At 40.5% G+C, this 14,758-nt stretch overlaps 1 protein-coding gene across 2 annotated transcripts in view; it reads right to left on the bottom strand.

The window, feature by feature from the left end:
• Positions 1 to 14,758, bottom strand: part of CLIP2 (CAP-Gly domain containing linker protein 2) — a 234,474-nt gene that overhangs the window by 41,021 nt on the left and 178,695 nt on the right. The window contains exons 6-9 of one of the 2 annotated variants that reach the window (XM_063953720.1): positions 13,101 to 13,298; positions 11,538 to 11,641; positions 9,973 to 10,033; positions 5,787 to 5,891 (exon numbers count right to left, since the gene is read on the bottom strand). In XM_063953720.1, the coding sequence (XP_063809790.1) occupies positions 5,787 to 5,891; positions 9,973 to 10,033; positions 11,538 to 11,641; positions 13,101 to 13,298 (468 nt within the window). The remainder of the gene's footprint in view (positions 1 to 5,786; positions 5,892 to 9,972; positions 10,034 to 11,537; positions 11,642 to 13,100; positions 13,299 to 14,758) is intronic. The other variant, XM_063953721.1, reaches the window with a different exon arrangement.

Below are 14,758 nucleotides of genomic sequence, written 5' to 3'. Positions count from 1 at the left end.
CCTTGTGGCTTCTGCCATCGCCATCCTGCTTCTTGTGCCACCCTGACGGTTTACATGGGCGACCGCCGTGATGTTGTCTGACTGGATCAGCACCGGCTGGTGTTGAAGCAGGGGCCTTGCCTGACTTAGGGCATTGTAAATGGCCCTTAGTTCCAGAATATTTATGTGTAGGGAAGTCTCCTGACTTGTCCATAGTCCTTGGAAGTTTCTTCCCTGTGTGACTGCCCCCCAACCTCGAAGGCTGGCATTCGTGGTCACCAGGATCCAGTCCTGTATGCCGAATCTGCGGCCCTCTAGAAGATGAGCACTCTGCAGCCACCACAACAGCGACACCGTGGTCCTTGGAGACAGGGTTATCAGCCGATGCATCTGAAGATGCGATCCGGACCACTTGTCCAACAGATCCCACTGAAAGATCCTTGCATGGAACCTTCCGAATGGAATTGCTTCGTAAGAAGCCACCATCTTTCCCAGGACTCGCGTGCAGTGGTGCACCGACACCTGTTTTGGTTTTAGGAGGTCTCTGACTAGAGATGACAACTCCTTGGCCTTCTCCTCCGGGAGAAACACTTTTTTCTGTTCTGTGTCCAGAACCATCCCCAGGAACAGTAGACGCGTTGTAGGAACCAGCTGCGATTTTGGAATATTCAGGATCCAGCCGTGCTGTTGTAGCATCTTCCCGAGCTAGTGCTACACCGATCAACAACTGTTCCCTGGACCTCGCCTTTATAAGGAGATCGTCCAAGTACGGGATAATTAAAACTCCCTTTCTCCGAAGGAGTATCATCATTTCGGCCATTACCTTGGTAAATACCCGCGGTGACGTGGACAGACCAAACGGCAACGTCTGGAATTGGTAATGACAGTCCTGTACCACAAATCTGAGGTACTCCTGGTGAGGAGGGTAAATGGGGACATGCAGGTAAGCATCCTTGATGTCCAGTGATATCATGTAATCCCCCTCGTCCAGGCTTGCAATCACCGCCCTGAGCGATTCCATCTTGAACTTGAACCTTCTTATATAAGTGTTCAAGGATTTTAAATTTAAAATGGGTCTCACCGAACCGTCCGGTTTCGGTACCACAAACATTGTGGAATAGTAACCCCGTCCTTGTTGAAGGAGGGGTACCTTGATTATCACGTGCTGAGAATACAGCTTGTGAATCGCCTCCAGCACTGCCTCCCTGTCCGGGGGAGCTGTCGGCAAGGCAGATTTGAGGAAACGGCGAGGGGGAGACGTCTCGAATTCCAGCTTGTACCCCTGAGATACTACTTGTAGAATCCAGTGATCCACCCATGAGCGAGCCCACTGGTCGCTGAAGTTCTTGAGACGGGCCCCCACCGTACCTGGGTCCGCCTGTGGAGCCCCTGCGTCATGCGGTGGACTTAGAGGAAGCGGGGGAGGACTTTTGTTCCTGGGAACTGGCTGTAAGTTGTAGCTTTTTCCCTCTACCTCTGCCTCTGGGCAGAAAGGACGCGCCTCTAACCCGCTTGCCTTTCTGGGGCCGAAAGGACTGTACCTGATAATACGGTGCTTTCTTTGGCTGTGAGGGAACATGGGGTAAAAATGCTGACTTCCCAGCTGTCGCTGTGGAAACGAGGTCCGAGAGACCATCCCCAAACAACTCCTCACCCTTGTAAGGCAATACTTCCATGTGCCTTTTAGAATCTGCATCTCCTGTCCACTGCCGAGTCCACAATCCTCTCCTGGCAGAAATGGACATTGCGTTTATTTTAGATGCCAGCCGGCAAATATCCCTCTGTGCATCTCTCATGTACAAGACAGCGTCTTTAATATGCTCTACGGTTAGCAATATAGTGTCCCTGTCTAGGGTATCAATGTTTTCCGACAGGGAATCTGACCACGCAGCTGCAGCACTGCACATCCATGCTGAAGCAATAGCCGGTCTCAGTATAATACCTGAGTGTGTATATACAGACTTCAGGATAGCCTTCTGCTTTCTATCTGTAGGCTCCTTTAGGGCGGCCGTGTCCGGAGACGGTAGTGCCACCTTTTTTGACAGACGTGTGAGCGCTTTATCCACCCTAGGGGATGTCTCCCAACGTGACCTGTCCTCTGGCGGGAAAGGGTACGCCATTAGTAACTTTTTAGAAATTACCAGTTTCTTATCGGGGGAAGCCCACGCTTCTTCACACACTTCATTTAATTCATCAGATGGGGGAAAAACCACTGGTAGTTTTTTCTCCCCAAACATAATACCCTTTTTTGTGGTACCTGGGGTAATATCAGAAATATGCAACACATTTTTCATTGCCATAATCATGTAACGGGTGGCTCTATTGGAATGTACACTAGTCTCATCATCGTCGACACTGGAGTCAGTATCCGTGTCGACATCTGTGTCTGCCATCTGAGGTAGCGGGCGTTTTAGAGCCCCTGATGGCTTTTGAGACGTCTGGGCAGGCACAGGCTGAGAAGCCGGCTGTCCCACATCTGCTATGTCGTCAAACCTTTTATGTAAGGAGTTGACACTGTCGCGTAATTCCTTCCACATAACCATCCACTCAGGTGTCGACCCCGCAGGGGGTGACATCACATTTATCGGCACCTGCTCCGCCTCCACATAAGCCTCCTCATCAAACATGTCGACACAGCCGTACCGACACACGCACACACACAGGGAATGCTCTGACTGAGGACAGGACCCCACAAAGTCCTTTGGGGAGACAGAGAGAGAGTATGCCAGCACACACCAGAGCGCTATATATAATGTAGGGATTCACACTATACATACAGTGATTTTTCCCTTATAGCTGCTATTAATATACAGATACTGCGCCTAAATTTAGTGCCCCCCCTCTCTTTTTTACCCTATGAAGTCTGGAAACTGCAGGGGAGAGCCTTGGGAGCTTCCTTCCAGCGGAGCTGTGAGAGGAAATGGCGCAAGTGTGCTGAGGGAGATAGCCCCGCCCCTTTCTCGGCGGGCTTCTCCCGCTTTTTTATGGAATATATGGCAGGGGATTTTACACATATATAGTCTTAATGACTATATTATGTGTTATTTTGCCAGTAAGGTACTCTTATTGCAGTCCCAGGGCACCCCCCCCCCAGCGCCCTGCACCCATCAGTGACCGGAGTGTGTGGTGTGCATGGGGAGCAATGGCGCACAGCTGCAGTGCTGTGCGCTACCTTAATGAAGACCGAAGTCTTCTGCCGCCGATTTTCAGGAACATCTTCTTGCTTTGCAAGGGGGACGGCGGCGCGGCTCCGGGACCGGACGACCGAGGCTGGGCCTGTGTTCGATCCCTCTGGAGCTAATGGTGTCCAGTAGCCTAAGAAGCCCAAGCTAGCTGCAAGCAGGTAGGTCCGCTTCTCTCCCCTAAGTCCCTCGTAGCAGTGAGTCTGTTGCCAGCAGATCTCACTGAAAATAAAAAACCTAAATATAACTTTCTTTTCTAAGAGCTCAGGAGAGCCCCTAGTGTGCATCCAGCTCGGCCGGGCACAAAATTCTAACTGAGGTCTGGAGGAGGGTCATAGAGGGAGGAGCCAGTGCACACCAGGTAGTCCTAAAGCTTTCTTTAGTTGTGCCCAGTCTCCTGCGGAGCTGCTATTCCCCATGGTCCTTACGGAGTTCCCAGCATCCACTAGGACGTCAGAGAAATGCAATGTATACTTGTATATGTTATAATACAATATAGACTGTTTGTAGAGTATAATTACAGTAACTCATCAAAGTAACACAATGTATACTTGTATATGTTATAGTATAATATAAAGCCTGTTTGTAGAGTATAATTACCTAACTCATGAAAGGAACACATTGTGGCAGTAACTGTGCTTTCATGTTGTATACCTAACAAAATGTGCAAATCCCCCAATAAACAGCTAGCATGAACTTCAGTATATTTCACAAATGCCTGACATCATTAATATGCTAGTTATATGATGCACCCACATATTTCCATTTATTATTCCATGTACAAGATAAAAAGAAGACATAAGAAAGTGCATTCCATATTTATACTTGCCAATTATCTTTAGTAGCAAAGGGGAGTAGCTTTAATTTATTGTTGTTACTATAACATAAAATAATGCTTGCACTATTGGGTTCCTTTTTTTCTTTCATTATATGCGTCTTCTTTTTGTCACCTTTAAGTGCTTACAAAGTAACTTCTGCAGCACAGAACAAATAACCCACTGCTGAAACATGTAATGTAAAATATATTTTATGCTGACTTCAGTTGGAAATATGTCTGTGAATAAATATATTAATATTTGATATGAGTCATTTATATTACAGGTTGAGTATCCCTTATCCAAACTACTTGGGACCAGAGGTATTTTGGATATCGGATTTTTCCGTATTTTGGAATAATTGCATACCATAATGAGATATCATGGTGATGGGACCTAAATCTAAGCACAGAATGCATTTATGTTTCATATACACCTTATACACACAGCCTGAAGGCCATTTTAGCCAATATTTTTTATAACTTTGTGCATTAAACAAAGTGTGTGTACATTCACACAATTCATTTATGTGTCATATACACCTTATACACACAGCCTGAAGGTCATTTAATACAATATTTTTAATAACTTTGTGTATCAAACAAAGTTTGTGTACACTGAGCCATCAAAAAACAAAGGTTTCACTATCTCACTCTCACTCAAAAAAGTCCGTATTTCGGAATATTCCGTATTTCGGAATATTTGGATATGGGATACTCAACCTGTACTACTAAATTAACAAAGTCAAGACATGTTATATGAAGGTCCCAAAATGTCTTTGCAGGACTGGAGATAGAACTGTAGAAAAAATAGCATTTTATATATGTATTAGAGAGAATACATAACTCCCCGGCCAATGTCACAAAGGAGTGGCTAACATTTTCATATAAATCCTATAACATTACTGTAGTTACTGACATTTTTACTTCTGTCTAACTTACAACAAAGTGATCTGAAATGAATGTTCTCTCAGCAAAATGATGGTGGGCCCAATCTTGTTACAAGCCAGTGCAGTCTGTGCGTGTAGTGTGTATTATTTCTCACAAGATTTCATTTTGCTTTATCACTGTGTAGATCATTATATAACATTACTAACCATGCATACATTTTAGGCCAATGTGATATAATGTAGAGTTACAGTTCCGCAATATGTTAATACTGTTACTGTAAATGTCGATGTCACGTAACACAAAGCATGACTGTTGTAGTTGAACCAATTTACTATAAATGTTCATACATTTACATTGTGAGTCATTATTAATGCACTAAATGAGAAAATGATACATACTAATATAATGGTGATGTCTTTAACTAGAAGCCAATGATTCCATGTGTTGAGCAACAAACTAAAAGCAGTAGTACATTGCACCATGACGTATGTATAGAAGATGTACAACCTATAAGGACACTTTTACTCATAGCACATTTCTGTGTATTGCTCCAATTGTTTATTTTACTTCTCCTTTGGAAATAACTATGATGGCATGTTTGATGATTTAGGCATTTTAGGGTGAGCAATTTAAAGGGAAAAGTCAAAAGTTCAATTTTTGGCCATTAAAAATGCGTAAATCTGAAATAGCGTCTTTACTTAACGGAAGGTTTTACACTAAGATACTACTGCTTTAAGTCTGAAAAGGGTTGGCAAATAAAAGTTTCATCTGGAGTTGTAACAAATGTGAATGCGGAAATAAAAATTCTGGAAGCTAAAATGGGCAGAAATGACGTAAAGCAAAAAGATCAGAGCTAGGGGTGTATATGAAGCTGGAAGCACACTGGACTTTAGGTAGGGGTCATTGATTTATTACTGTACCCTCTTGTCCTCTAATTCTTTGAGAAGCTTTGTAGTTTTTGCCTTCTCAAACAGTAGGTTCTGCTCGAGCTCCCGAATTCGGGCATGCTCCAACTTGGTCTGTGTCTGCACACACAGGATAGGAAAGAGACAGCAGGAAAGAAAAGTTGCAGTATCATCAAACATATACAAGAGAGTATGATGTCCAAAGGCTGGAAGGTTGATATTAATGTTGAAAGCGCTTTTTTGGCAACTAAAGGTGCAAAGAAAGTAAATGGCTAATTCTGAAACCCACTTGATGATATTTCTTGAAAAAATATATAAAATCAGTTCACTTTGTAAACCAGGAAACTTGCTGTACAGCCAGGCCTGTTTTATGTAGTCCCGGTGTGTTACATATGGGCATATATTTGTGTCACAGCACGGTGCTTGACTGGCAGCTAATTACACATAGAGAATTAAAGAGAATTGATTGCACTGATGGCATTTATCTGAGCACTGCAATATTCTACAAACTAATCACTATAATGTGCCTGTATATGTATACAATAAGGGTTTTTGTTTGGTGGGCAAAGTGTGTATAAACATATATGTTGTAAATGTATGTCTACAGACTGACGCCACCAAATTCAATCTAGGGAAGTTATTCGGAATGCATATTGTAAAACCATATAAATCCTCCAAATTACTGAGTGGAAGAAGGCTCACATTAACTAACTGGACCACAGCCCTTATCTTTGTAGCCTATAAACTGACCTTTATAGCCAATAATCTCACTAATGCCCCATCATGTATCAATATATACAAACAAGACTAACAAACTAAATAGCTAACTAAATAAACGAACTTACTAACAAACAAACATATGCTGAAAGCAAGTAGTATCATCACTATATACTCTGAAATACTTGAGTCTCAGTATCTCAACCTTGAGATGATAGAGTATACAGTTTCATACAGTTCTAGTTTTGGCATAAACTTACCTTTTCCACAACCACCAGCCTAAAACCTGCTGACACTGACACATGTAAACATTTCTCTTTCTGCTGAGCCATGCTGACAAACTGCATGCATAGCCAATTCTCAGTTATCAGGTTATCATTGATCTGCACCTATCCCAGATATGCAGCATCGTCATCAAGAGCTGACATAACAACATCTTTTCACTGCAATAAAATCAATACTTGACGTAATGTAAATCATCTAAGATATTGTTATTTATTTTGCAGTGTCTGATTTCCAAACCCATAGAACAGGTAAGACAGTGTATCATTTATCCAACTACATCAATTGGAAATAAGATCCTGCAGCCTAGAAGATTCTCAGAAAGGCACTTGAATGTCATTCTACAATGTTTTTCCATTCAAGTGAATGTCAATGGAAGAGGCCATCTGGGAGGATCAACTAGAAATAATAGAGACATTGTGACAAAGAGCCAAAGTGCCAGTGAGTTGAGCGAGCCCGCAAGGGGCTCTTTTGCGCTCGCCCCGCTGCTGGCATTCCGGCGGTCGGGATCCCTGCACCGGTATGCTGGGGGCCGGGATCCCAAGCACTGGGGAAACATACCACACCCATTTCAATACTATCCTGGTGAATGCATTATTCTACATGTCTAAAAAATAAACATAATTTGTAAATACATGCAATCTCTTAAAGGGAATGATTTGCTGCCATCTAATGGGAGACAGTGTCCCAATAGGTATTCCTAGCAGTAGATGAAATAACATGATTGGAGGATCTCCTGATCTTTCAGAGTTTTCTGGCCAATGGCATAATATGATACAGCCCAACCCCTTTAAGAACGTAGTGTTTCTTGTGACAGTGTTTCCTATGAATATATATAGATATTTATTTTATACCAGGTGAACAAAAATAATTACAAAATTGCTGGTTAATTATAGACCCAGATTGGGGTAATGGAGGTGTGGGGTGCGGTGCCCCTGGATTGGCTGGGCTGGATGGCTCTAGTGTGGCATACCTTTACATTCTATTAACACTTATCACTTACTTATTTCTTCACTAACTATTTATTTATTCTAATTACATCTCATTATTTTTGTATCACTTTATGTATATAGCTTCGGCTTCCTAACACTAATTTATTAACACTATAGTTTTTTCACTGGTATGCTGCCCTGGGCATTCTGGCTTAAGCTGATTTTTGGGGTGTCGCACCCTGCCCCTAGATATAGAGCTAGGGACCCCCAATATACAGAAAGGCCTTGACGCGGCTTGGGGGCTTATTCATGCTTTTGCACAAATATATGTAACCAAGATCTCTGAATTCTAATATTGTGTAGGATTTAAATCTGGTTACTGGTCTCATTCATGGTGCTTGGTGAAACAAAATGCTTTTTTTCTTGCTTAGATGTATAAGGACAGGTATGTACTTCCAACTACTAATTTAAAAAAACTTGAAAGTTATACAGTGTCTACTGTTGTATCACACCATAAACATATTTTGATTATCCATTACCAGTGAAATAGTTTTACAATTACTCAATTAAAATAAATAATATATTGTAGAATAATTAATAAAGATTCAGTTGAAGTGGTCTGTGATAAAGGCTCCTGCTCACTAGTAACAAGTAGGCTGAGGAAAAGAAGGAGCTGCACCACATGGGAGGTCTTCTCATACACTGATGGGTTCTCAGATCCCACTCTCCTACTTTTTGTTTCTGCAAAAGCTATTTCTATGCCACCTGAGGCATGCAATAAACTGGAGCAATACAATTTGATAAATATGGAGCAAAAAAATCTGATAAATATTTGCAATGTATGCATCATGCATACAGTATGAAAATATTGCATTACTACTATTTGTCAATTGGGTGCAATTGGTGGGCCCATAGTTTTGATCAAAATTACACTAAGCACCTCTAATTTACTCTATTTTATATTGCAGTTTATTATAATTTTTCTGATTAGCAGTGCTTAGTATTAAGAGTGTGCACCTGCATATTCTCTTTTTTTTCTGTGTTGAACTACAAGTCTCAGCATGGTAGCACCTCTCATAATGTTTAGAATTAGGCTGTGCAGTCCAAGGCCCCCCCCCCCCAACATATATTACATATATTATATATTGTGTACATGTGTCCATTTGAATGCAGAGACTCATTCAGCTTTGATTAGCACCCCTCCCACCTGCCCAAGGTTGTTTTTAATTAGCATGAGTCTCTAGCATTTACAGACTGCGTATTGAATAAAGGCACTATGAATGATAAGTCCTGAATACATTTATACAATTTGTTAGTTTTAGAGAAGAGTTTGTGGCGCGGGTCCCCTTGGGTTGATGTGGCCTGGCTGCTTTGGGGCATCACATTGTAACACTTAATCTAGCACCTAATTTTTTTAATTTTTTTTTTACCAATGTAAAATGTTTCAACACTCTATTACCTCTCACCTATGTAACACTTTCAACACATAGCAGTTACTTCTTACTACTAATGTAACACTTTTGAACACTTAAACCTCTTACTATTGTGATGCTTTGGGGTGCCTGTCTTATGCTGGCCAGGAGGAGGGGGGATCCCATGCCCTAGACTTGAACCTTAGTGTTAGGGACTCACCAGATAATGTCACATGGTCATAGTTGGTGGACCCATATTTTTGGCCAAAATTATGCTAAGCACCTCAAATGTATGTTATATTGCAGAGTTTATTATAATTATTCTCATTAGCAGTGCTTAGTATTTAGAGTGTGCACTTGTATTTTCTCAGTTTTTCCTGTGTGGAACTACAATTCTCAGCATGTTTATGTTTAGAATTAAGGGGTGGGCACCCCCTCTACCCACCATATACTAGTTTTCAATTGCAAGACAGAGGCTTTGCGATCTTCTCTAAATAATCACAATAATTTTATGCAAAAAAAACATATATCTTAATTTCTCGCTTAATACATCTGACTGATAGTAAATCTTTGCATCTATCATGTGAAAATGTATTTATCGCACCTTGTAGTGGCCATAAATAACTGTACCACAGGTATTCATTATATACAAGATCTAACAACTGATGTGCTGCATCAGGAACTCAGCAGAAGTTATCAGGAGAATGTTCTACTATAATAACATTTCTGGTGGTTTCCACACAAGAAACCCTCTAAACACAGGCAATAGCGGTCCATTTACCTAGGCAACAGGTGTTTCATTTCAAAATATCCATGTACATGTAGACACAGGCAGGCCATTGTAATTAAAGACAATACCTCAAGGTCTCCCTTTGTGATAGACTCTTCTTCCACTCTGAACTGGAGGTCTTCCACCTTCCTAAATGTGGAAAATATAATTAATAGACAGTTTAATGGTATATTAGGTCATATTAATAAAAACATATTTAACCATTAAGGTTCGTAACTAATCCACATAGGTCTTATTATTAATAACTTTTTCTTAACAAACATCATGGCATATTACTTTCTATTTGTCATATAAAATATCTCAACAAGGGTAGGAAAAGTAATACTAGGTTACTTCATCATTACCCCGAGGGTAAGAAAAGTAATACTATGTTACTTCATCAATACCCCAATAAGGGTAAGTAAAGTAATAGTAGGTTACTGGCCTTATGAAATTGTTTTGGATGTATGGCATAAATATGATGATGATGATAATAATAATAATAATAATAATAATAAGATGCAATCTGGCCATAATGTGAATGATCATTCCTGATATCATACTGCCCCAGTCAGTAATACATGCAAATTGTCACACCAAGCCATGCTAGTAATGGTGACATCAACATTGGGTGAACTGTTTTCCCATATGTGATGAAATCTAAAGACAGAGTCCATATTATGGCAAAGAAGCTGCAATTTTCGCACTTCAGCAAAACTTTATAAGGGAAGACCACTCAGGAGGGATTCAATTAGCACCAAACAGCGGCTGTCAGCAACTATTATCTGCATTTTTTTCAGCACCTCAGTAGGCTCCCAAAAAAAACCCAACAGATAATTAGCTTTCTTTTTTTTCCGCAATCACGGCAGTGAAAACATATAGGTCCATGAACATATCGCAGATTCTATGTGTTTTCGGCCAAAGATTTCTTTTGGGCCTCAAAAAGTGCACTAACTCAATTGCCTCAATTGCGGCTGAAAAATGATCATGCCTAATTGAATTCCCCCCTTAAAGAGAGTGACGAGAGAGTGATTTGTGATGCTGATAGCCTCTGAGACAGAACTACAAAATATGAGCTCAATTTTGTATGCTAATTTAAACTGCTCCATATATTAATGGACATACATTAGAATATCTTCTATCACTACTGTACATACTACTATAGCTCATTTACTGTAGTTATTACTTGCTGCACACTGTTCTACTGCAGTTCTGTACTGTGCGTATCACAGAAATTTTCTAAAAGTATATATATATATATATATATATATATATATATATATATATATATAGAGAGAGAGAGAGAGAGAGCGAGAGACATATTTATATATAGTATATACCCCAAATATAACCAAAACCACTATGCTAAATAGAAATACCTACATATATAATTTCACTTATACCAAACCAATTGACTTCTCCAAATTCAATGTCCTTTACAGGCTTTTACATTTCCCAGCAACGCTTTTTATATTGAAATGTATGTCTGGCAAATATGCTGTAATTGCATTTCTTCACTAATGAACTCTAACTTTCAATACGAAGGTTATAAGTATCAAATATAGTGCCTAAGCTATTTCTTAATAACCATATGAGGCAACTTTTGTATGAAGATATTAATCCCTACTACAAAATAAATGTCTTTTTTTTTAACCTTCGTTCCTCTTCTAGTTGATTGAGCAGCTCAACTTTCTCTTTCTGTGTGGTTTCCACCATGGCACAAGCCCTCTGGAGATTCCCATCTGCCTCTGCAACATACTGGTATAAGAATACAGACATCACGTGGCTGTAGAAAAGGCCTATACAAGGACATTTCAGTACATCTAGCAACTTGCTGGAAAAAGAGAAATACATTTTCACCCTGATTTTTGCATTTGAATGGTGCTTGCAGATTTTACACGTGTTGTAACATGCAATATAATGTAAGTGGCCTGATAAGATTTTTTAAGAAAAACTAAACAAAAACAAAAAAAACTTCCAATGAGGGCTAAATAAAATAAAAGGTAACTACATAGGGGCTGATGTACTGTACTAAGCCTTGAAGAGTGATAACATGGAGAGAGCTAAACTACCAATAAAGAGATAACCTACCAACCAATCAACTCCTGTCCATTTATACAGCCTGTAACATGGCAGCTAGGTGCTGAATGGATGGTACTTTCTATCTCTCTACTTTTTCACTCTCCAAGACTTAGTACATTCCCCCCCCCCCCCATATTAAATATCCCTTATAGTGGATTTGGCCTGACTGCAAAATGCCTAGGTACAATTTCTCATCAATTAAAAAGTATTCTTTAGGTAATGGATTTATTCATGAAGGTACTCTGCATAATAAAGTACTTTTCATTGAAATTTATATGACTGAGATTTGCAGTCTGACAAAATTCCACATTTACCACCTCTTATTCCAATTATTGTGTAATTAAATATAAAACAAATGCAGTAAGATAAAGAGAAAAAGATCTTCTCTTTATTGAGGGATATTAAGGCACGTAAGTATTGATCTCCTATTAACATATAAATCATTAACATCAAACATTGTGGAATCACGGCGCCCTAGAGCATCAGAATATTTTTTACTGCATCCCTAGGCCAAAAGTTTCTTATTGTGAAAATTAGAAAGAAGTATTAAATTAAGTAAATATGGTTTATATGTCATTCTTAGGTTCAATTGTGTGCTGAGGGACTAGATTTGCTCAGCCACCAGCACTGGATTTGCCTATTACTTTGATCATAAATAATTTGAGATTGGTCCTGGACCACCAACCCAGGGCACCCCTGCAAGTGTCCCGAGGCACCCCAGGGAGCCTAAGCACACAGTTTGAGAACCACTGATCTAAACTAAGGAAGTAAAAGGGAATAAACATATAATGGGCTCTCTATTATACTTGCCAACTTACTTACAGCTTGTAACTTAATGCTGCCTTGGTAGATATCAGCTTAGCAAATAACAGCACAATTACTGTATAACCACCCCTGAAACTTATATTTAAACTGACTTAAATAGTGATTTTAAATAGAAATGTAACAAATTCAAAGAAAGCTTAATTTTGGATTTGAAGTATTGCTTACTACAAAATCAGTGTATAGATAACAACTATCTTTATAGCCTATATCCAGCAGTGCTTCTCTAACACAGGTCCCATGCTTCCCCATAAGGTAGAGTGGAAGAGGTCACATGAGTGATTAGAGGTGCTGCTCCTGGAGTAATGCATACCTTCTCATGTTGGGTTTTCAAATGTGTCAGCTCCTTTTCCACTTCACAGATATGGCTGGTGGCTTTCGCTACCTCAGCTCGCTCCAGGTCTCTCTCAGCCAGTAGCTGTTCAATGTGTTGCTGCTTCTCCTTTAGTGCCTCCTGCAGGGCAGTTGTACCGGAGATTTTTCGTGCATAGCGTGAAGATGTTTCAGTAAGCTAAGGATAAAGCAACAACATTTACCAAACGCTAGTTACTTCTGAGAATGAATCCCTGTGTATGGATGTACCTGGGAAGGAATAGCCCAGGCTTTGCCAACGTCTGGCTCTTTAGCTTCTATTACAATTATGAGTATAGCACATAGGGTGTTCGCAGCCTAAAACTGGTACAGATAATCTTAATCGTATCAGATAATACTAATCCATTAATCACAATTTAGTGTCAAATCATTTTGTGTACAACCATCCAAGGCTCTCAGGGAACAACAATAAAGTACAAACTAAAGTACAAACTTAGGGGGTGGTTCAGACCTGAACGCTGGGCTGCTAAAATTGTTGTCCTGCGATCAGATAATCTCCACCCAAGGGAAGTGTATATTCGCCCGTTCAAGTGTGCGATTGCATGTGTATGGTGAGCTGATAAAAATCTCTCAGTCAGCGGACACCTGCATATCCGTTCGCACCTCGCTCACCATTGAATTATTTTTCTACTGTGTGCAGTCAGGACTACAGTGCGATCAGAACGGGCTGATCGGGGCCAGAGCTGACGTCACACACCCTCCCTGGAAATGCTTGGGATTGCCTGTATTTTCCCTGACACTCCCAGAAAACGGTCAGTTACCACCATCAAATGGCCTCTTCCTGTCAACCAGCATGCGAATGGCTGTGCGATTGGAGATTTCGCACCAGCCTGTCGCTGACCGGCGATGGCTGTTGTTTACCGATGCACGTGCTGGTCACCCGCTGTGCAAAAACGCACAGCAGAGATCAGGTCTGAATCACCCCCTTAATCAAGCAGGGGTATAACTGAGAATTAGCTGGCACTGGCATATGCCTTTTTCACCCACAATTTTGTTATTTGCATGATTATTAAAATAGGGGCTTGACATTACCCAGTTTTATCATCTGAAGCTTGCTGTTCCTGACAATGGATATGAAGACTAGACCCAGTGTTTTACAATGCGCAACATATAACTAGTGCGACCAAGATGTACAAAACAGCCTAGTCATTTACTATACGTGTCCTGGCAATTTGAAACATACAATGCTATGTAAAAAGGGAAGCCAATATTCAGGTTACACCTACACTACGTAAAAATGTCTTTTGAAGCAGTCGCAAATATATTAATAATGTTTTCAAGCTGTAATTTATGTTATAAGGGTGGATGAAGATTAATCATCACTGCAGTCACAATATAGATTTTAATCCTTTGTATGTACACTTTTATGGGCAGGGACCTCCTCCCTCTTATTCTTTCCTAGCACACTCTATGTGTCAGCCAGGGCTCCGCTTAACTGTCTCCCTCTCTGTATGCTCACCCACATGTTACAGGTACAGGATCACTAAGTACTGAATTGATTCCCACCTGAGACACTCCGCTGTATGCTTCTGTTAATGTCTGCGAGTTGACCTACCCTTCCCCGTCAATCTGATGTTACTTAATGCATGATACTTAAGC

The sequence above is a fragment of the Pseudophryne corroboree genome, chromosome 2 (assembly GCF_028390025.1).
Source record: "Pseudophryne corroboree isolate aPseCor3 chromosome 2, aPseCor3.hap2, whole genome shotgun sequence".
NCBI classification, from domain to species: Eukaryota; Metazoa; Chordata; class Amphibia; order Anura; family Myobatrachidae; genus Pseudophryne; species Pseudophryne corroboree.
The sequence above is the reverse complement of the archived record's forward strand: the minus strand, read 5'-3'. Positions and strand labels throughout refer to the sequence as shown.